Source organism: Geotrypetes seraphini, chromosome 11, assembly GCF_902459505.1.
Source record: "Geotrypetes seraphini chromosome 11, aGeoSer1.1, whole genome shotgun sequence".
Lineage (NCBI taxonomy): Eukaryota > Metazoa > Chordata > Amphibia > Gymnophiona > Dermophiidae > Geotrypetes > Geotrypetes seraphini.
This window is the reverse complement of record NC_047094.1, coordinates 49843737-49868151: the sequence shown is the minus strand read 5'-3', so window position 1 is coordinate 49868151 and position 24415 is coordinate 49843737. Positions and strand designations below refer to the sequence as shown.

Below are 24415 nucleotides of genomic sequence, written 5' to 3'. Positions count from 1 at the left end.
CATATAAATTTTATATTTTATCTATTGATCAAACCTTTAATATAACTTTATACCCTCCCCCTCATATACTTTCAGTGGATAATGGCGTCTAATCATTACAATAATTTGTCAATGGCCCCCAAATCTTTTTAAAATTATTATAGTTCCCTTTTTGTATGGCAATTGTTCTTTCCATTTTATAAATATGACATAGCGAATTCCACCAAAATGTATAGTTAAGCCTTTTGTAATTTTTCCAATTACTGGTAAGTAAGCATATAATTCTATAGTGCACATATGTTTAGCTATGGTTAGCTATTTCAGGAGCCTACCTCCTATCCATCATTCAATGTTCATGTCCTCAGTTATTAATCTTGTTGTAAACCACATTGAATCGTAGCTGAAATTTGCGGTATAAAAGAAAAATGTATGGTATGGTTAGAGAAGGCATTCCTGAGGAAGGTTGAAAAAAATAACATATGTAGACTGTATTTTCAATTATATGCATGTTATTTTCTAGAGAAAATCTAGCTGCGCTAAAAGAAGTTGCAAAAGTCTACAGGATAATAGCTGTTCCCACTCTTTCCTGATCGCAGCCACCACTAACCATTTCATGACTCACAGCCTAGCTAGGCAGATCTCATGTATTGCAAAACAGCATGGACAGTCCATGAGTTTTGAAACCATTTTTAAACAATCTGGCATGTGTACCCTAGAATACTAAAATATAACATAATAGATGATGGCAGATAAAGACCTGAATGGTCCATCCATCTACCCAACCTGATTCAATCTAAAAATTTGTTGGGGGTTTATTTTTTCTTCTCAGCTATTTCTGGGCAAGAATCCAAAGCTCTGCCTAGTACTGTTCTTAGGTTCCAACTACTGAAGTCTCCGTCAAAGCTCACTCCAGTCCATCTACACCATTGCAACCACTGAAGCCCTCCCCAGCCCATCCTCCACCAAACAGCCATATACAGACACAGACTGTAGTGTACCCCACTATGACACAATGGGTCCCTACAATCTTCATTTTTTTTCTGTTTATACCAGTATAAATGCTTCATCTTGTGCCATCCAGTCTATTGGTGTGCAGTATGTTACACTGCTGACTCCTGTGCTTTTTTCTGTGTTGCTTGTCGTACAGTTTTGAGGTCATAAGCCCAGGCTTTGTTTACACCTTCTCCCACGATGTTGCTTGGTGCCCAGGTTGGCAGTGGGAAGCGTCCAGTTACCACACAAGCCTCATCTGGAAGTTCTGCCAGCAGCTTTGTCTCCAGTAATGCCAGCTGGGGGACAGCAAATATATGAAAGAACTGGATTAGGCATCCATGTAGCCTAGCATTCTGTATCAACTCAAAATACAAGGGTTTTCCACAGCTGCAAACTGAATTGGCTAAAGGGGTGTGTTTTGAGATGATTTCTTCACATTGAAGTTATACCATGGCATCAAAAATCTATAAACCCAACTTTTCAAAAAGAAAGTGACTTGACTAAAACTTTCTATATCAGTATTTGCATCCCCTAGATTGGAGAACAATCTCAGCTGTTACACACCAATAGGAGGGATTTAGGGAATACCTGTACTGGGGCTTCCTACCAAGGACTTTTGCAGTGCTGGGACCAGCAGGTAAGACAAGGAAGATGGCTGACTACAAGGGATGGAAGAGAAGTGGGGGCTACTACAGGAGGGAATGAGACGATTCAGCACGGCCGTTTCAGCACAACCAGATCAGCATGGCCCTTTCAGAGCGGTCCTTTCAGCATGGGGCAGTTCATCACGGTCCTTTCAGCGTGGGCTGTTTCATCTCTTAATAGTAAGACACCCTCTCAAAGTCAACCTTTTACCCTAGAAATCTTCCCTCTGGACAACTTTCGGTTCCAATATAAAGGAAAACCTTACAATGCACCTGATTATCTGTGATGATGCCTCCTCCCCTCCCCTTTCTTTCAAACCTTGGGGCTCCTTTTACAAAGGTGCGCTAGCGTTTCTAGCGCACGCACAAAATTACCATGTGCTACACTGCACGGTACACTTCTAGAATAATGCCAGTTCAATGCTGGCGTTAAGGTCTAGTGCGCATTGCAATTTAGCACGCGCTATTCCGTGCATTAAGGCCCTAACGCACCTTAGTAAAAGGAGCCCTTAAAGTCAGATGATGCAGATGCAGGAGAAGACCATGGGTGGTGAAAGGAAAGGAAAGAAGCACCAATGGGGTGATGGGGGCTATTGCCCCTTCTCTTTGAAACCTAGCAGTTTCAGAAAGGTAAGCGCTCGCCATTACAACAGCCACGATGAAAACAGTTATGGTTAAATGGCCATGCTGAACCAGGCTGGCTGAAACAACTGTACTGAACTGGCCATGATGAATCATTCTCGACTCACTACAGGGCAGGAGGTTGCAAGACAAAAAAATACAGAGGGAGAATACAGGCAAGCATTTAAAAGAGAAAAATAGAGGGTAAGCAATGAGGGAGAGACAAAGAAGTAGCATGAGGGGAATTCAAGGAGAGGGAGAGGGAGAGCAAGTGATAGAGTAGAGTACAAAGAAGGGGTGGAAAGAACAATGTAGATGACGAAAGAAAAAGACTTACTAATCGGGAAGGGAAAGAGAGAGGAGTCTAGGCCCAGGATTTTTCTAGATGCTGGAACAATAATGCAATATCCAGTACAATTTAATAATAGCAGATATATATAATACAAATCTGTGTAAATACTGTTATAGAAAATATTTATTTTGCCATATTCTGTGCTTACAATGCAATAAAATATTTTTTAAAATACCTTTAATAGCAGCCTGGACTGATGGTCATGTTACAGCAACTCACATCACAATTATAATATTTACTTAAGTACCTTGATATACTGCCTTTTGAGATGGGCCTTTCTTTTTTTATAAATCTTTATTGAGTTTCTAAAGCTAACAAAAATGCAATACAGTATCTATACAAATAATATTAATCTTATATGCATTTATAATCAATCAAAATCCGTACAACATTTTTTTTTTAAACCTCACCCAACCAATATTTCATACAAAGAAATACCCCTTCCTGCCCTCCCTCCTCCTGGGTGTGTGTGCAGCAATATACTAACAGGAACAAAGGAAAAATCAATTACAATAAATCCATAAAAGATATCAAAAGGCCCCAGATTAACTTAAATCTCTTAGTATGTCAAGCGGAGATGGGCCTTTCAAAGCGGTTCACAATAAATTGCTCAAAAATATAAAAACACAATTATATTCACAGACCAAATTTATAAACATAAAGAGATGAGTCTCTAAATAAATCAATATTTAACCTTCTTTGTTAGGCCCAAGCTTTGACTGTCAGAAAGGCCAAAATAAAGAAACAGGTTTTTAATTTTTTCTTAACAGAGTCCAGGCTGGATTCTAATCATATATTTGCAAATAAAGAATTCTATAAAGTGGGGGCTAAATAAGGCACAGTGCAAATTCACAAGTTATCCCAACGTAAAATATTTTATGAGTTAAAACCAAGATCTTGAATTTCATATGATACAAGAAAGGTCAGGAATATCCAGAATGTAGGTAGCACATCTACCTCTAGGACCCAACTATATCATCCATTATAAAACAAATCCTCAGCTAGTTACAGATACATTTTTTAACTAGTACAAAAATTTTCAGAAGAGGATATGTTTATAACAGTGTCCTGCAAACTTTCTCAAATTGCAGCATACTAAAGGTAGTGGCTACAGCTCGAGGCACATGGAAGTGCGCAGGCATCGCTTTGATGACATGTGCACATGCACATGTGCACATGCACGAAGGCCCTTCAGACTGGCCCCGAGATGCCAGTGGGGGGTACCAGCAGGGAAGAGGGCTAGAGAGAAGGAGAAGCCCTGGTGCCGGCTGATTGCCTACAGGATATGCCTCTTGCCGTGAGAGGCACATCCTGTAGGCAGTCAGCCAGCGCCTCTCCTCTTCCCCAGTGTGCCGTGGCACACCTGAAATCTCAGGAGGCACACTAGAGTGTCATGGCACACAGTTTGTGATACACTGGTTTATAACATCTTAACCATTGCCAGGAGAAATGAGCAGTGAATTTCTTACACTTACCACACTGGGGGCAAGGAATACTGAAACGTTGACACAGTCATGCAGCCTCACCTAGAAGGACACCAAATTCAGACATCTTTATAAGAAATTTACCTGTTTCCTCCCCCCCTCCCCCCTTCCCCCATTTTGCCATTTTTGTAGGATCTTCATTGCCAGCAAATCTTGGGATCTATATTTGGAATTTTCAGGGAGAAACTGTTTCCAGGGAGGACTTGGGTCAGGTTTTAAAGCAGAGATTTGTTGTTGTCTGGAGAAATATTGGAAAGTCTTACTACACAGGCACAGAAAGGCAACATTATAGCACTCACTTACTTTCCAGAGATCTTTTCGCTGATAGGAAACCTTCCTGTGGTACCCAGCCTTCCAGGCATAGAAATTGGACAGTCGGACTAGCCAAGGATTGAGTTCATAACCTATTGCTGGTTGGAAGCCACGTTTATGTGCCTCTAACACCTGGAGAAAATCACATGGATAAAAAAAATCAGAGCTGTCTCCTGAAATAGATCACATGAGCTCTGATTATGGGGGAAGCTCAGCACTTTTCTAGTTCCAGCCTCTCCTAGCACAGGTCACTGGGAGAGATTGGTTGTGAGAAACATTCAACTATTCCATTGCCCCCAATAATTCTGAACTCTGACCTTCCTAATTTTCAAACAATTCTGGTTGCACAGTAATCAAGTCACTTAGTTTTTGTACTGAATGTAAGCAAATATGTGTCACTCGCATGTCCCTGTCTCGTCCTGAAGCATGGACCATAACTGAGAGCTACTAGTCTACCAGCAAATTATTCATAAAGAAATATGGGGAGGTGGAGCCTAACTAAGATGGCGACCTGAAGAACTCGGAGGAATGCCGTCGGGTCTGTGGATTAAAAATGGTTAAACGAAAGTCCAAGACTCGGGTTTTCCCTTCGGATCCCGGGTCTGGAGGAAATTTACCTGGCCCGATGGATTTTTTCGTCGAGCGACACCCGGGTGGAGAGCCGGAGGAGAGAGCCTTGGCTGGAGGCGCGAGTTTGACGGTGAACTCGGGAACCTCCTTTGAGGCAGTCAGCTTCTCCCCGGAGGAGCGCAGCACGCCAGTGCAGCCACGCCCATGTTCGTCGCCGAGTGCGACGGGAGAGGCAAGTGAGGCGGCAGACTCGGAGGACAGTGAAGTGGGGGAAGACCAAGACCAGGATGTCCAGAACGTCCTGACCGCCGGAGGAATACAACGGCCACAGCGTGAGTTTGCAAGTTTGCTAGGGGACCAGCAGAGTCAATCTCCAGAACAGCAAATTTCAGGTACTGTGAAAATTAAACTATTTGCAATAGTACCCTTGAAAAAACCAGCGGTGATAGATCTAAATTCAATATGGGAAGCTATTTCCGAATTGCAGACCTCACTGGGAACACAGATGCAAAACTTAACTTCTTATTGCTCTGGGATATTACTGGACACAAAAAAATTACACCAAAGAGTTGATAAAATGGAGGTAGATATCCTTCAACATAGACAAAATTTAGACACTTTGACTGTGCAAAATCAGCTATTAATGAAAGATAATGGGAATATCAATTTTAAACTTGAAATGCTGGAGAACGCGTCAAGAAATAAAAATTTGAGGTTAATTAAATTGTTAAATTTGAGGTTAAATAAATTGTTAAATAAATAAATTAAATAAATTGTTAAATTTGAGGTTAAATAAAAATTTGAGGTTTCCTAAATTGCAATTGGTTTCACCACTTGACCTGCTCAAAAAGTTTCTCACTGAAGTTTTGAAAATACCACAAACATCTTACCCACCAGTGGTTAGAATTTATTATCTTCCAATTGGAAAGAAGAAAATAGCTGAAGAACAACAGGATCCTGTGGAAGGAACTTTGGACGTACTAGATTTGACTAATATTTTAGAAAGATCAGATTCTGAACAGATAACTGTGGCTACACTTTTTGTTCAACTAGCATTGGAATCTGATAGGGATTGGTTGTTGAAAATGTTTTTCAAATTTAAAGATATAGATTTATGAAGAATAAAATTAGAATGTATCCAGATGTATCTAGAGTAACCCAGAAAAAGAGGAAGCAATTCCTAATTATCCGACCCCAGGTGTTAAAATTGGGGGCAACATTTGTACTTAGATTTCCATGTAAATGTATAGGTGTTTTTTGAATCTTCACAATTGTCAAGATTTATTTCAGCTAAAGAGGTTTCTACTGCTGTTAACCCTAGCAACTTGCAACAAGAAGCTTCTTAATTAGTAGGGACCTAGGTGTGATTCAGGTCTACTCTTTGTTTACCCAAGAATGTATAGAGAATTATAATTATACCGATTTTTCTTAAGCTCACTCCTCAATATTGTGGACTAAATAACAGTACAATTGAAAATTTTATTTAATGATTTAATTATATTTTACTTTTAGCTAATTTGAAATGTAACTGTTAAAATGTTGATTTTTGTTGATTATTAAAATGAAAATTAATAAATATTAAAATGATATAAGTACGGCCCTTAAAAAAAAAAAAAAAAAAAAAAGAAATATGGAAGCAAACTTGTACCAGTCCCATTTTCATCTAACAGGGCACTAAGGATGACACAGAAGCACTAACACACCCTAGTAGCTCCCTTTCAGTTCATTTGAATTCCAAGTGGCCCCAGTATAAAAACTAGTGAAGACCACTGTCATAGAGTGCATCCGCTACATAGTCTATGCCCACCAGCACAAGCTGAGGTAGGAGCTCGGAGTCCAGCAGGCTCTGACTTCTGAGCCTAGAATGACAGGCACATGCCATGAAGGAGGCCGCAGCTGCAATCTTAAGCCCTAAGACTAAAGCCTCAAACTGCTTCTGGAGGACCATATCCACTCTGCAGTCATGAAGATCATTTAAAACCACTCCTCCTTTGCTTGGTAGGGAAGTGTGTTTGGTCACCTGGGCTACCAGGGAGTCCCATTTTTGACATAGTAAACATTTGCTGGAATTCCTGATCCATGGGATACAGTTTAGTCAGGGCTCTGTGACTAGGATTCTCATGTCCAGGTGCCACGGAAAAGATGTGGATTGAGCCCAGACTGCTCTGAGAACACTGAACAGACAGGGTTTGCGGAAGGTCTATTTTCAATTCTTGAAGGGACTTGGTAATGATCTCTAGTAAGTCCTTGTCCGATCAACCACCATAGTCCAGCATAGCCTCCGCTTTCAGGGAGGAAGCACTTTGGGTCTCTAGCGAGGACTGATCTGCTCACCTACAGACCTGACCAGCAGATTTCTGCCTTCCAGAGGTAAAGGCCTAGGAGGACAAGTCACCTTGTCCCTCTTAAGGTAGGGCAAATGCCTTTTTTTGGCTTTCGAAGCATCTATACCCTTATAGTGCCCAGAGCTGCTGCCCCGGGGTTCCAGAAGGTGTTTCAAGCTCCCTGACAGCACCAACTGCCATTCTCCAGCCCTAGAGGCCTGGCTATGTCTGAAGCTCCCACCCCTCATGTTGCACTGCACAAGGCACAATGGTGCTCTTCAGCTGCCCATCCAGTGCAAATAAGGCATGATATAGGAGTATTATGATCTGAGGACACAATCCCAACTTAGGGGGTGGAGGAAATTGAGAAATCCAAGATGGCCATCATAGCAGCGATTTGGGACCAAAAAAATGGCTTAAAAACAGTTCAGGGCTGACCAAAAACAAAACAAAAAAAAAGGATTTTAGAGGAGGGGACACAGCCCTGGCTACAGAAATGATCAAAACACAATTTTTCAGACCCCCGCCCCAATTTTCCTGTACTTATAGAACATATGCTGGGGAAAAGGTGCTGCAGCCTATTCAGCTCCATGAGAGATTAGCTAGCTGCACAGGTCCTCAAAGGATGCACCTGCCAGCTGCAGAATAAAGTCTGCCACTCTCCAAACAGGCACAGCAGTTCCTTGAGTCATGTAAAAACCATGAAGAACTAAAAAAAAGAAAAAGAAAAACACCGCAAAATAATAAAGAAATAAAGGGAACAGATCAGCACAACTTCATGCTCGCCTGCAGAAGGAAGAGGAGCTGAAAAGCTGTGTGACATCTTCTGCAGAATGCTCAGTAGTAGGCATGGACAATACTACAGTTCAGCATACAATCCCTACTGCACTGATATTGATGTTAGGTGCACTTAATTGGATGGTAGGCACCTAACTTGGTAGGTACCTACCAGAAAGTAGGTATGGTTAAGGGCATATCGTGGGTGTGCTTTTCATCTAGATGCCTGTTTTGGGGCTTAGGCACCCATAGGCCAAGAAAACCCTAAATAGGGTGCGCCTAAGGTTAGGACACCAATAGACGCCTATGTCCACTTTAGGCACCACTAAGCATGATTCTATAAAGTGTGCTTAACTTTTATAGAATCATGCTTAGGCCACACTACTTGGCATCTAACCTTTAGATGCCATTTACAGAATCGGCCAGAATGCACTCTGTGCAGAGCCCTTTATCCAATTACTAGCTAGTACAGATTATCCCAGCTTTGGGCACCATTTACTGAAGTCACCCCCCCCCCCACACACACACACACACACAGTGATGTATATTTCTAATAGTGCAAAAGAAATGAAAAGTAGGAACAGTAGTAAGAGCTGTGTACAAGGAGTTACTAATCTGTAGCTTGCTATGTGGAATGTGACATTTCCATCTAATACACCATGCCGTACAGAGCTAGAAGCTGTAGAATGCTTGGAGAAGACTGTGGATTTCTTTTCTTTCTTACAATTCTGCCGTCACCTGAGCCGAGATCTACCATCTTCCCCGAGCGGCCTTTCAGTAAAGCCATAACATTCTCCACCTGCTGGGAACTTGCTGGTATGTAGGGAACCTGCATTTAGCAAATGAGAATCATAAGACCCATCTGCACACCAGTGATAACTGTTAATAATAATGTTATAATTAATTATATGCTTGATTTAATCACAGTATATTGTATAAACAAGGCATAAAACTATGACTTAGCAGACATTTTAATTCAGTTTAGTTTAAAACCACCCTTCACACAGTGGTTTATAATAAAATTCTAATAAAAACTAATTCTTGAGTATCTGAATAAATTCATGTAAACCATTCTGAGCTTCCTTGGGAGAACAGTATAGAAAATTGAATAAATAAATTAAATTTTAAATACTAATGAAAGAAGAAAATAACTAAACCAAGAGAAGGAAATAGTGAAATGCTTGAGTATTAATCAAAGGAATACTTCAGTGCTCCTCACATGATGAATAATCTAAAGGCATTCCAATAAGCAGTTGTAAAATAATGAGTCTTTAAACCAGACTTAAATTTCATGTAAGATGAGTCTAACTTATTCCAAATAGCAGGGACTCAATAAAAAGCAGAATTGCAGGTAGATTCTAAATGTACCTTTGCTAGGGGAGGGTCAACAAATTTTCAGACAGAGCAAAGCAATACCAAGGAGCATAAGGGATACAGAAATTTGCCAAGTATAAAATGATATTGTAACAAATTACCTAAATCATTATAGTATTATTTCTAATTATCTGGTTATCTAATTTGTCTCTTAATTGTATTCTTTTTTTTTGTACACCGCATAGAACTTTTATGGCCCTGTGGTATATAAATTTATTATTATTATTAAGGATGTTTTGATATAGCGTTCTATGGGGTCCTTTTACCGAACTGTGGTAAAAAGTGGACTTAAGAATGCTTTAAGGCCATTTTTGCCACATGGGTAAAATGGCAGAGTTTTCTACTTTTTGAATTATTGGCCATGTGCTAATTTTTCCATCTGTTTTGTAGGTGGTAAAAGCTCACGTGCCAACCACATGCTTGCTCTCCCTGACCCTCAAAAATAAAATCTATTTTTAGCATGTGAGAAGTGAATGTAGACACGAAACTTACAAGGGAATACCTAAGGGCACCCTGCAGTAAAGCATTTTAAGCTGTGGTTCCGGGCAGTGTTCCCACTAAGCTGCGCTGGCGTGCGCTGGCGCACAAAATATTACATCGCAGCGCACAAGTTTCTCGTCACAGCGCACACACGCGTCGCAAAGGTAAGGGGAGGCTGGGGGAGGAATCGGACGTCGGGGTGGGGGTTTGGTTTCCGACCCTGGCGGTGGAGACATCTAACCTCGGCCTGCCCCGGAACTCTTACTGCAACAGTGACTTCCTGTTCCTGCCTAGACGGGCAGCTGCTGCAGTAAGAGTTCCGGGGCAGGCCGAGGTTAGACGTCTCCACTGATGGATACAGCGCCGCCGCTATAACATTTAAAATAATAGCGATCGGGGGGGGGGGGGAAGGTGCGGGGAAGTCCGGAGCTGCAGGGCCGGCGTTAGAGGGAGTAAGAGTTGATGGTGCTGCAGGGTCCCGCGGGGGGAGGGAGGAAGAAAAAAGAGGAACCGAAGCATGGCAATTTTGGGGGAGCAGGTGTGGGGAAGTCCCGCGATGACTCGTCTGCTGGCTCTGCTCTGGAAGAAGTAAGTTACGTCGGAGGGGGTGGACCCGGCAGACACAATCATTGCGGGACTTTGCCGCAACTCCCTGTGTCTGCCGGGCCCACCCCCTCCAACGTAACTTACTTCTTCCAGAGCAGAGCCAGCAGACGAGTCATCGTGGGCCCTTCCAGCATGCAGCTGCTGAGTCCGCTCTAGAGCAAGTACGTCAGAGTGGGGTGGATTGGCAGCAGGCAGCTACAATCATCGCGGGACCTTGCTGCATGAAGGGAGAGAAAGGAGCAGGACTGCTGGAATGGAAGAGTGGTGGAGGGAAAGAAAGGGGGCAGGGTGGTATGGAAGGGTGGTGCTGATGGAATTGATGTACAGAGAAAGGAGAGAGACATAAGGGGGAAGGATATTGGAGGGAAAGAAAGGGGGAAGATGCTGATTGAAGAGGGGTGGATGGAGGGAGAATGGGCAGACATTGGATGGTAGTGGGGAACCTATGCTGGATGGAAGTGCAGATGGGAGAGATAAGGGAGCAAATGCCAGAAGGAAATGGGAGGAGAGAAAGAGGGGAGCAGATGCTGGATGATAAGTGGACAGAGAGAGGAGAAGGTACTAGATGGAAGGGTTGGAGAAAGAGGGTATATGATGGAAGGAGGAGATAAATAAAAGGAGGACACATGATGGGGAGAAAAGGATTGAGTTAGGGAAACACTGGAGGGGTGAGGGAAAGAGGTGGCAAGCTTTAGGTAGACAGTAAAAAAGAACATTGATGAGAGAGTAGTAAGAACATAATCTAGACAGATGCAGAAAATAAATTGAAAAGGGAAATGAGGGAAAAAAGGGAAAGGGATTGCAGAGGAGAGGTGTGGGAGAGGGAAGGAGAGGAGAGAGATGCCAGACCAATGGGGGTGAAAGGAGAGATGGAAGGGGGAGGCATACAGTTTCTGGAAGGGGCATAGAAGGAGAGAAGATGCCATATAGGGGAAAAGAGACGGCAGACAGTGGATGGAAGGAAGAGAGTTACAAGAAGATGAGGAAAGCAGAAACCACAGAAGACAAAGGTAGAAAAAAATTTCTATTTATTTATTGCTTTAGGAGACATGTGTCACTGTTTCTGTGAAGCATTGTATGCAGAGTCCAGCTTCTTGCTGGTTCAATTTAACCTTTGTCTATGGGAGGGGTTAGTTTGTGATTACATATTCCATACTAGGCGAAGGTGTGTTCTGTGTGTTCGAAAGACATAGTTTTCTGTTAGGATTGACGGTGTAGGATTGATCTGTGTTGGTCTGGCTTGTTTAGTTTTACAATGGGTGTATTGATGTACTGTTCACTGCAATATGTAAGATGCTGCCTTTTCCTAGGTGACGTGTGACGTGTGGCTTGTTACTAAAAATCATGTTTTTCGTACAGATGGGGGGGGGGGGGGTGCCAAAAAATGATGGGCCCCGGGTGTTACATATGCTAGGTACACCACTGCATTATGTAAAGATACCAGAAAGCTGGAGAAGCAAAAACTTTAAGTAAATTGTTATTCTTCTAAGTTTTGAGTATTTAACCCTCCCACAATCTCATGGGCACTCATTTCAAGTTTCAAGTTTATTGAGATTTTGATTTAAACGCAATATCAAATATTTTCAATGTGTATAACAAAAATAAATTTTGGGAAATAAATAAAACCATTTGAACAATAAACATACAAACATATCCATAGATGATTAAAAATACATAAGGAGTACAAGGATAAACTACATTTGTTTACAAATGCGTCCTCCGTGCCTGCTCATAAATTTGTGGAATATGTAACTTGTCGCTCATGCATATTTTTTTTTGCATACACCTCATCAATCCTTAGAGGGAACATTGGTGGTAAGCACACATTAGTGCTTACTGTACTTTAGAAAAAGAACTCTGTGTTTTAATTAAAATCTTGATTTTAATGCAATATGATATTGGGAGCCACTACTGATCTAAAAGAAAGGGACAATCTGAAGACGTATATGGGGTAAGTCTATAACATAGATGATAACATTTTCACATGTATTATACATATAACCAACCTACCTGAACAACCACCTCATCCAAACTACATCAACTAGACATAGGAAAACTCACACTCCATTCACTCCCCCCTCCCCCCCGATCAAAGAAATCAAACAGAAAAAACTATATGATGGCCTCCTAGCCACACAAGCAGCAAAACTCCACAATCAAATCTCCAATCTACTAATTATGACCCCAGACTACAAAACATTCAGAAAAGAAATAACGACTCTACTTTTCAAGAAATTCCTGCAAACGACTTAATAATGCTAGCTCCTTCCCATCTTCCAATACCACTTTCCAATACCTTCCCCATTCCCCAAAACAACCTCATCTACTCTTTATCTCCTCTAGAAATTACCAGATATCTTCTTCATGTAATTTGCTTTTTGTAATTCTTTTGTAATCCGCCTTAAACCGCAAGGCAATGGCGAAATAGAAATCTCTAATGTAATGTAATGTAATAACCCCCTGATATTCAGGCTAACACATAGGATCAGTCTAGGACGTTACCATCAAGTGTGCCTGCATCTCCTCTGCTAGTCTCGGAGAAAGGGACAATCTGAAGACATATAGTATATGAGGCAAGTCTATAACATAGATGATAACATTTTCACATGTATTATACTGTGCATATAACCCTCTGATGTTCAGACCATGTGGTCAACCAGGAAAGTCAATGCCGGTGACATTAATATCCTGTTATCTTTTGGCAATGCAGATTTAGACTGCCCACTGGGACAGACAGAGAAAAATGCTTGAGTGCCTGTATGTAAACCACTTAGGCTGTAAGATATTAAAATACTTGAATAAATAAATCCTTCTGCAAGCAGTTCATGAGCATGGATTCATTACCTAACATACAGACTTCCTGTGCTTATTTAACAGAATAGCCTTTGATATAAATGAAAGGTTAGAGAAGGGTTAATAGTTAGATAAGATACTTGCATTCAAACACTCTGGTTTTGTTAAGGATGAGTGAATTGCTGCCTACTTCCATGTGTCAGGAATTATACCTGAGTCAGGGTTACTATGAGGGATCTTCAAAAAGTTTCTGCACTTTTATTTATTTTATTAAATATCTCAAAAGCAAATTACATTACTTTTTCCACATAATCACCCTGTTTAGTCACATAACATTCTATGACATGCCCTCTTACCACTTCTTCTCCCACCCCAACCAATTCCCAGGAAAATATGAAAGTATGAATTGCTTCAGTCCAAGCAGAGAGAATCCTTCAGCAACTGAACCAACACTAAATTTGTTAGGGAAGTGGAATAATTCATAGAAGTTGTAAGTCTATTTCTAACTGTTTTTAATAGGGTGCTCTGGCAACATAAATCTATTGCTTCACTGGTAGGAAGAGGCATGTTACTGAATAGTGGCTCGTGGACTGTAGGGGGCGATATCTGTGGTACGTTAATGGAATGGACAGTGCAGGACATGATGGTGCAGTATTTTGTGGAGTTTTCTACAAAAACGCCTGCTTTTCGTATGGTTATGGGTAACTCTAGTTAGATACAAGCACATGTGTTAGTTAAGGCCACGCCCAATAGAAGCATACGAAAAGTTGGTGAATAAAAATCTGAATATGGATGTAGCTAAGGCCAGAAAAACACACTACAGATTAATATTAAGAAAAAAAAAAAATAATATTCTTTTTATGTATTTCGCTATTAAGCCAGACCATAGAGGAAATCAGGATCTATATAATATATAGAGGTTTGAAACTGCCTCCATGTTTCTTTTTCTCTCTCTCTCTCTCTTTCTCTCTGTCTGAGCCTCTGTTCAGCTTCCCTCATGGTCTAATTGATACCAGATGGGCTTGGGCTGGATAGCTTGATTTTACATTCCAATACTGGGCATAGAAGAAAAGCTTTCTTGCATTAAATATGAATGAAATATATTGTGTGGATCTGTGGATGAAAGGGGCCCCGATTGAATGATAAATGAAAGATATGTGAAAGAATAGTTTGTACTTAATTCCCAATATGTTATATATTTTGAACCTGAAGAAACTCCAAGGAGAAATCCTTAGGCAACATCTGGAAATAGTTAGAATCAGAAACGCTATCCCAGTCACCAGCATAGGGAGGGGTCTGGGGTTTTCTGAGTCCGTGTGTTAGTGAAATTTGTAACTGTCAGTTTTTGCAAAGCTCAGAGCAGGAGGGGGAATATCTCTTCTCCTTTCTATGGTGCTAACAGGGAGAGACAATAACTTTTCAGCACTTTTTAACAAATGCAGGCTCTCTTGAAACAGATAAACAGGTTTAGATTTAAAGTTTTCTTTGGCTATGTTATAAAATGTTTTTGCATATTCAGAAATTAATGTAAACAAAAATATGACTTTAAAAACTTTGCTTTTGAGTGTGAAAAACTATGTAAAAGGAATTTCCTTTGTCCAAAGCTAAGGACAGCCTCTTTTAATGGATTGGTTGACAAGTGTGATGTCATACTGACTTGTGAACAATATAAAAGGAACAGACCAGTATAGACTCAGAGGGACCATCAGGAGAGGTGCAATTTTCACGCCTGATGGGACTCCATCACACATATGATTTCTGAGACATGTAAGATTATCATTAATAAATTAATTAATATTGAACTGGTAATATATGTGTGATTGCTATTACTCCTAAGCACCTCTTGGCACAGAGCGCAGTACACACACGTGAATCGCTACTCAGTTACCTGCAATTTTAGAGGGACTTTTCGGAAGCCGGGCATAAGAATCCCTGCCCACACAGCATAGGTAGCCAATCCAGTGCATCCTGCAATCTGTAGGAGGCCCCACCCCCCTAAACTCTTTCCCTGAAGCTCAGCTGTCCTTTCTTCCAAGTCATCTTGATCCATTCCTATGGAAAGAGGCACAGTTTAACAAAGAAACATGATGGCAAATGAAAACCAAATGGCCCATCCAGTCTACCCATCCAAGAATCTACTATCTCCTCCTCTTCCTAAGAGATCCCATGTGCCTGTCCCATGCTTTCTTGAACTCAGACACAGTCTTTATCTCCACCACCTCTTCCGGGAATCTAAGGAAACGTATTTCCTTAGATTACTCCTGAACCTATCACTTCTTAACTTCATCCCGTGTCCTCTCATTCTGGAGCTTCCTTTCAAATGAAAAAGACTTGCCTCATGCGCATTTATGCCACGTAGGTATTTAAATATCTCTAACATATCTCCTGGTCTCCTGCCTTTCCTCTAAAGATTAATAACTGAACTTCGGCTTGGCCTTCCACTCTCCAGAACCACTCTCTTCCTTAGCATATATTAATATGCTACAGACTGGGAAAGCAAGAATGTATGACTTTTAGGATATTGTTGGTCTCAAAGAATAATAAATGGACTGGTGGCACTTTAAAGAATAACCAATTTGAGGTGTGAGCTTTTGAGGACATAAGTCCTCTGCTTCTGATGAAGAGAACTCAACCCTGAAAACTCATATCTCATGTCGTTGGTTGGATGCCACCAGTTTCTGTTGTTTCTGCTGATACACACTAATACAGTGCCCCCCCCCCCCCCCTCTGAATGTTGCCTCAGCACGCTAAATTCTGTGACTGATCCAAGATATAGTAAACACCTAAATTTTATTATGGAAAAAACCAGGCCAGCATCACTGCATTAATTTAAGCTTCAGAGCCAAGACACATGCATATTATCCACTAAGTTAAATCCACAGGTTCACTCAGTGGTCTCCAATCCAAACCCTTTGCAGGGCCACATTTTGGATTTGTAGGTACTTGGAGGGCCTCAGAAAAAAATAGTTAATGTCTTATTAAAGAAACGACAATTTTGTATGATGTAAAACTCTTTATAGTTTAAAAATCTTTCCTTTTGGCTAAGTCTTAATAATAATATTGTAATTTATAGCTAAAGAGACATATGATGAAGAAATTGTTTTATTTTACTTTTGTGATTATGATAAACATACCCAGGGCCTCAAAATAGTGGCCCCTGGACCGCAAGTTTGAGACCACTGGGCTAACTGAATTATATTTCTTTATTGATTTTTTTTCTCTTAAACACTATTTCAACATTCGTACAGTACCCTAAAGCTAGGCAAAATATATTACACATAGCCACAAGAAGCACCTTCCCCCAAAAGCCCCACATTTAAGCAAGTACCTGAGAAAATGGGGAAATTACTTACCCAAGAAAATAAGTGTAGGTACAAAAAAAAACCCCGCCTAAACTTAGGGAGGAAAATGCTTGCAAAACCAAAAAAAAAATCCTCACTAAGGGCTCCTTTTACTAAGCTTCAATAGCGTTTTTAGCACGCGCAGGATTTTAGCATGCGCTAAACCCATGCTACGTGGCTAGAACTAACGCCAGCTCAATGCTAAAACCACTATTATAGCTTAGTAAAAGGAGCCCTAAGTATATTGGGAGGTGACACACAATGATATAGTGAATAAAAATGTAAATAAGTAGAGTCAAACCTCGGTTTGCGAGTAACGTGGTTTGCGAGTGTTTTACAAGACAAGCAAAACATTTTTGCAAATTGTGACTCGCAAACCAAGCGTTGACTCGATTTGTGAGTCCCCCGCCCATGAACCGGCATTGCCCCCCACCGCAAACGCCACCCCTCGCGAACTGGCATCGCCCCCCTCGTGAACACCCCCCCCCCCGCGTGAACCGGCATCCCCCTCTGGACCAAACTGAAGGTTTACCCCCATCTGGCACCAGCACGCAGTACCAACCCACAGGAGGTGCCGGTGCCCGAAGATCCTGCCTTTTGACGGACTGAGCATCTGCGCATGCTCAAGGCATTCTGGCTCCCGCCTCTTTCCAAGTTTCTCGGAGAAAATGAGAGCCTTTGACCAGAGGGCCGCCGCGTGAGTGGACTGCTGGGCACGATGGACCACTGGTCTGACCCAGCAGCGGCAGTTCTTATGTTCTTTTGCTCATTAGGCCTCCAATTCAACTTGTTTCTCTTGCCTCGCCACAGTGCATTACAGAAGCAACAGAGTATGCATGTTCATCTCACCATTGTTTTAGAACTCAAACAATGAACGCGATTGCTGTGTCTGATTCAGAAGGGGCCAATAAAGATGCAAATTACAAGTTAAGCCATAGAACATTGGCAAAATGCAGTGCCCTCTGGAACAAGTGCAATCAAAGTCTATAGGTCGCTGAAATAGTGTAAGAAACTTCAGAAACCACACTTGCTGTACCAAATGTTACTAAGAACATAAGCAATGCCTCTGCTGGGTCAGACCTGAGGTCCATCATGCCCAGCAGTCCGCTCACGCGGCGGCCCAACAGGTCCAGGACCTGTGCAGTAATCCTCTATTTATACCCCTCTATCCCCTTTTCCAGCAGGAAATTGTCCAATCCTTTCTTAAACCCCTGTACTGTACTCTGCCCTATTACGCCCTCTGGAAGCGCATTCCAGGTGTCCACCACTCGTTGGGTAAAGAAGAACTTCCTAGCATTCGTTTTAAATCTGTCCCCTTTCAACTTTTCCAAGTGTCCTCTTGTTCTTTTATTTTTCGAAAGTTTGAAGAATCTGTCCTTCTCTTCTCTACTAGTTGGAATTCATTCTGTTATGCTGTTTGCAAAGTGTATTCTGTTGTGGAGAAGTCTGAAACTGTGCTCAATGACATCTGTGAGAAGCTTTCCCTAACAGCTTTCCACTCAAATGAAATTGCTTTCATGGCAGAGTAAAAGGTGATGAAACCGATTGCTATGGCACAGTGTTTCATGGCAGTTCTTCTGCTAACAATTTCTTCCCTGCGGGAATATCTTACCTTCATCAGGCCTTTGCTCAAATTTGCCAGTCCACTTGTTCGTGCTCTAATGAATGGAATCATTAAGCGCTTTGGTTCACTTGAGGCTAAGGTTTCAAGGTTTCAAGGTTTATTAAATATTTGATGAATCGCTATATCTTTATACAAAGCGATGTACATTAAAATACAAATTAGTTAAGATAAAAACATACAATAAATATATAAACATTAGATATTAGACAAGACCAACAACAATTGGGAGGAAAGGGAGGTTAAAGTTACATATCTTATAATAAGAAACACATTTAAGGGTAAAACATTGAGGAGGTAGTAAAATTCTTGAAACGAAAAATTTTTATTTAAAAGAAATAAGGATGATTTGATAGTAACAAGTGTTTCACAATACATCCACAATTCAAGCTACGCTGGATCCAGTTAGATGCTGCCAGAGCTTGTGCCAAATACTTGCTGATGTAGGCAATGCAGGCTGAGGCTGACTCTGCAAACACAACTCTTAATGCAGCACCAATTTCCAGTGAAGACACCAGCTTCTTCTGCTATATGAATCAAATAAAGAGGACAACGCTGTGCAGTCGGAACTAGACCTCTTCTTTAATGATGCTGCTTGTGATATATCCAGTCTCCAGCGCTATCCAATGAAAAAAAGTGTTTATTATGAAGAATATGAGCCTTCCATCAAGCACACCAGTGGAGAGACTCTTCAGCATCGGTGGACAGATTCTTACACCATGCAGGAACAGTTTAACCGACGAGCATTTTGAAATACCTTTAATGCTCAGAGCTAAGAAACTCATTTGAAAATAAAGTACTCATTGTTGGAATGTTCATATAGTTCATATACACTTCCCCCTCCGTATTTGCAATTTCATTATCCGCGGTTTCAGTTATTCACGGGTTTTTGAACGCAGTCTCCGCTCCCAAATTTACGTCACAGGAAATTGGAGGAATCACCCGAAACCTGCAGCCAAGGCGGAGGCCGATAAACTGACAGGATCCAGCTCGCCACCGAGCACACACACACCTGCAACTCAGCGGGCATGCGCTGACTCTGTACCTAGCATTTGCCAGCGCCAGGCACGCAGTCTGATCCGGAAGTCCCCTGCCAAACCACAACAGGTTACTGCTCTCTCCCTCGCGCAGTGGTAGCCCTGCGCTCTGTTCTGGAAGCGGCTCTCAGGATCCAGACCCACACTTTCCTTTACAGCCGCAGGAACAGGTCAGGTTATTCACGGTTTTGTGCCTTTTCTAGGGTTTGTTTGTTTTTTACAGAAAACCCGCGAATAGCATACAAAAAGTTATTTGTGGTTTTTCTGTATTTGCGGCCATGCTGTTCCCCTATCACCGTGAATACGGAGGGGGAAGTGTAGTTATAATTAATAAACAAAGTAACCATTAACTACCTAGTTAATTTTTATTAACTATTTACATTTAGTGAAGAGTAACTGAAATCAGTAACCATTTCCTTTTATCCCATGTAACTAGTAATGGTAACTAGTTACTTTTTTACAGTAACTAGCACAGCACTGAAAGACAAATAGAAATTCCCCCTTCATCAGTATATTCAGGGTTCTGGGACACTGATCCCCTGAGCTATATGCATAGAGGTAGCCTGCTGCTTAGAGAAATTCTCTGCCAGCTCTCACAAAACTATTAACCAGAGAGAGACAAACTGTTTCTCCATACTCCCTTCTCCTTCTGACTCCAACTGCCTTCTGTGCTTTTCTCTACACTGTTTATCAAGCTGAGAAAACTCTGACTCATTCAAATAGTAGCTCTCTGCTTTTGGCAATGGGAAAAATCCATACAGTGTGCATGAAAGATGCAATGAACATGGGAATCCCCCTCCTCACGCTACTTTGATTGTTGTAACCCACCCTCCTGAGAGAGACACCCTGACCTCTATATCTGTGTAGTCGTGGTTGCTGAGGTCTGAGTCAGAGCCTTCACTCAGCAGAGCAGGATACAGAAAACAAAACTTTCTCCCACATAAACAATGTAAAATATGGGAGAAATAAGTTTAGATATAACTGAAGATGTCAAAGAATCAATATGCGTTACAATATCTCAACACAAGAATCACACCACAATAAAGTGCAACAATTTAAATTTACTGCAATAAATCTTTTTTAAAAACCAACAATAATATAACAAGTCACTAGAGTCAGGAGTGGTACTGGAAGACTAGAGAAGGGCGGATGTGGGCCCTCTCCACAAATATGGAAGTAAGGAAGAAGTAGGGAATTACAGACTGGTAAGTCTGACTTCTGTGGTAAGCAAATTAATGAAAACACTTTTAAAACAGAGAATGGTCAAGTTTCTGGAATCCTGTGGCTTACAGGACCAGAGACAACATGGATTCACTAGAAGTAGGTCTTGTCAGACAAATCTGAACAATTTCTTTGACTGGGTGACCAGAGAATTGCGCTAGATGTGGTGTATTTAGATTTTAGCAAAGCCTTTGACAGTATTCCACACAGATGTCTAATAAATAAACTGAGTGCCCTCGGGATGGGTCCCAAAATATGGGCTGGGTCAAGAAATATTTGAGTGGAAGGCGACAGAGGGTAGATCAATGGAGATCGCTCTGAGAAAAGCGATGTTACCAGTGGTGTGCCTCAAGGTTCTGTTCTTGGGCCTGTTCTTTTTAACATTTTTATAAACGATATTGCTTAACGGTTGTCGGGTAACATTTGCCTCTTTGCAGATGATACCAAAATCTGCAATAGAGTAGATACACTGGATAGTGTGAATAACATGAAAAATGACCTGGCGAAGCTTGAAGAATGGTCTGAAATTTGGCAGCTAAAATTTAATGCTAAGAAATGCAAGGTCATGCATTTGGGCTGCAAAAACCCAAGGAAACAGTACAGTTTAGGGGGTGAAGAACTTATGTGCATGACAGAAGAGCGGGACTTGGGTGTGATTGTATGTGATGATCTTAAGGTGGCGGCAAAAGCTAGAAGGATGCTAGATTGCATAGGGAGAGGTATGGCCAGTAGGGAAAAGGAGGTATTGATGCCCCTATATAAGGCTTTGGTGAGACCTCATTTAGAATATTGTGTACAATTCTGAGGGCCACACCTTCAAAAAGATATAAAAAGAATGGAGTCGGTCCAGAGGAAGGCTACTAAAATGGTGTGTGGTCTTCATCATGAAGCGTATGGGGACAGACTTTAAGATCTCAATCTGTATACTTTGGAGGAAAGATGGGAGAGGGGAGATATGATAGAGATGTTTAAATACCCACTTAATATAAATGCGCATGAGTTGAGTCTCTTTCATTTGAAAGGAAACTCTGCAATAAGAGGGCATAGGATGAAGTTAAGAGGTGATAGGCTCTGGAGTAATCTAAAGAAATACTTTTTTACAGAAAGGGTAGTAGATGCGTGGAACAGTCTCCCGGAAGAGGTGGTGGAGAAAGAAACACCGCAATTAAAATTATAACAAATAGGAAAAAATTTGATCACGTGACTCCTCTTCTCAAAGAAGCACATTGGCTTCCCATTGTTGATTGAATCTCATATAAAATAGCACTATTAACATTCAAAATATTAACAATTAAAGCTCCATCATTCCTAGAAAGATACATTATTTCATATATTCCTACTAGAAGTTTGAGATCAGAGGATAAAAACCTGCTAGTAATTCCATCGCTTAGCATAATAAATACAAGACAAGATACGATTTTTGCGGTTACAGCACCCAGAATATGGAACTCCTTACCATCATTTATTAAGGAAGAAAAATCACTAAGTAAATTTAAAGGACTGTTAAAATGCTGGTTGTACGAGGATGCCTTCGAGACCTAATTGTCGGATTCTCCTTTGACCCCGATCTTTGCAGAAACTCATGTCTCCACTGTCTTAGGTTCTGAGAAATTAAAAAAAAACCAAAACAAAACAAAAAAACTCTTAGGGCTCCTTTTACGAAGGCGCGTTAGGACCCTAACGTGTGGAATAGCACGCACTAAAATGCCCTGCACGCTAGCCGCTACCGCCTCCTCTTGAGCAAGTGGTATTTTTTCGGCTAGCGCACACTATAGCACGCGCTAATCCGATGCGTGCGCTAAAAACGCTAGCGCTCCTTCATAAAAGGAGCCTTTAATGTTCCCTTTTAATTCCTTAAAATTTTTTTACCCTCCCTTTGTATTTACTTTTTATGTTTTCTTTACTATACTTATTGTAGTTCCCCCTACTTACCCTACCAGTTCGTAATGTTCGTGTGTTTTGTTGTAGTTAATAACTAAGACCCTGTTTTTAATTGTAAATCGCTTTGAATTTATGATATTGCGATACATCAAATTTTGAATAAAACTTGAAACTTTATCTGCCATCATGTTTCTATGACTACAAAAAAGGCAGTCCTATCTGTCTGGTTGGCTATGCTGGTGCCAACACTGAATATCAGCCTACACAACTTCTGGATCTGTGGCTAATCCAATGCCAGTGGCCAAAAGGTGGTCTTGGCATTGACTAACTGGATCAGAACTGCTGAGCACAGTGAGTTGAATATTGTGGGGGTGGGAGGGGGATGAATATTATGGTTTTTGTACAGGATCATTCTTGGTGAAGAAGAGGGTAAGGTGGATCATAATTATAGCTATAGTAATCAAAATCTTGGGTGGAGATTCTGAGAACCTGAACTGTGATTCTTTTAAGTACCAAGTAATACCTTTGTCCACTGATCATAGCCGCTGTCCACTGTCTTTTAATTTTTGTTTAATTTAATATAGATAATTTTTCATCATTGCCTAAAAGAACATCACCATGCTCATCTCTCTTTTCTCCCTCACCTCTCTAGGAGTTGGAGGAAAGGAGTCAAAAACACACAGGCCAGGTTTCTATAAGCCCTTCTCTCTGTCACTAGTGTCTCTTTCAGTTGCTCCAACCAAATCTCAGGCAGGCCAAGCAGCTGATCTGAGCTGTGAATCAGTGGACAAGAGGGGCGACAGTGACAGGAAGAGCAGATTAGAGAAACGGATGTCAGTGAAAGGGGAGGGGGGTCGTGGGGTGCAAATGTAAAACACTGGACGGATTGCTGGAGATTCACGATACGCCCCTGCTCTAATGTGACCCACTTCCTCTTTTAACAAAAAGAAATATAAACAAAGCCAGCATTAGAGCTTACAAGCGAAAAGAGGGGGGGGGGGGGGTGGAAATCCTAACCAGGAAGCGATGTCAGAACTGCCTGAACTGTGAACCCAAAGCATCGAACAGAGGTACCAGTAAGCACAGCCAGAACCCAGCGGGCTCCAAAATATTATAGGCAGTGCAAGCAGCTAGCAGCAGGGATCTCGGACATCCCAACCTCCCTGATCTACTTACCCTCACCAGTAAACAGAATCAACTGTCAGCTGAAGCAGCTTCTGCAACTTGCAAAGGGGATGTGATATTTTTTTTGCAAACTGAAATCTCCAGGCTCTCGAGAATAGCAAGAAAGCTTCCGCCTCTGACAGTTATTAAAAAAAAAAAAAAAAAAAAAAAAGGAAGAAAGAAATCTGAGAAGCCAAGTCTATTAAAGGGGAAGTGTCTGAAAAAGCTACTGCACACTTGCACAGCTTCATCAACCCCACAGCAAATGAAACAAAATCCTAGGGAGGTGGGAGCAGAGCTGCCAGGAGAAAGGCATTTTTTTGCCAATCCTGATTTAAAACTTCCATCCCAAAGCAATGTGCTATTTGCAGGGCTATATAGCAAGCTGTAATTGTGCCCTCTACACCGGGAAGGGGTAAAACGCAGACCTCACGGACCTTATGGATCTCGCGGATCTAAAACCGCCGTACACCGGGAAGGGGTAAAACACGGACCTCACGGATCTAAAACCGCACGTCCTTAAAAATCCGAGGTCCATGCATTGACAAATCCGCCTTCGCTTTCCCTGCAGCTCAGCTCAGGCCCCCGGCTCCCTCGCAGACCTCACGGATCTGAACTGCACGTCACATCTTTAAAAATCCGAAGTCCGCGCCACTTTTGAGGTCCGTGCCACTTTTAGTCTCTTGTTCTGACAGAGCTCTATGACAATTTAACTCTGACGGATCCTAATGCTTTTCCCTCCCTATGCTAGGATCCGTCAGAGTTAAATTGTCATAGAGCTCTGTCAGAGCCAGAGACTAAAAGTGGCACGGACCTCAAAAGTGGTGCGGACCTCGGATTT

At 41.5% G+C, this 24415-nt stretch overlaps 1 protein-coding gene across 1 annotated transcript; it reads right to left on the bottom strand.

Moving 5' to 3' along the window:
- ANTKMT (adenine nucleotide translocase lysine methyltransferase) lies at window positions 1-23716 on the bottom strand. Its single transcript, XM_033914924.1, has 6 exons — window positions 23587-23716; window positions 15198-15361; window positions 8781-8885; window positions 4377-4517; window positions 4065-4115; window positions 1-1268 (listed from the first exon to the last, which is right to left on the bottom strand). The coding sequence occupies exons 2-6, from the start codon at window positions 15357-15359 to the stop codon at window positions 1080-1082; spliced, it is 648 nt and encodes a 215-aa protein (XP_033770815.1). The 5' UTR covers window positions 15360-15361; window positions 23587-23716; the 3' UTR covers window positions 1-1079.
- Between the last annotated feature and the right edge of the window lie 699 nt (window positions 23717-24415).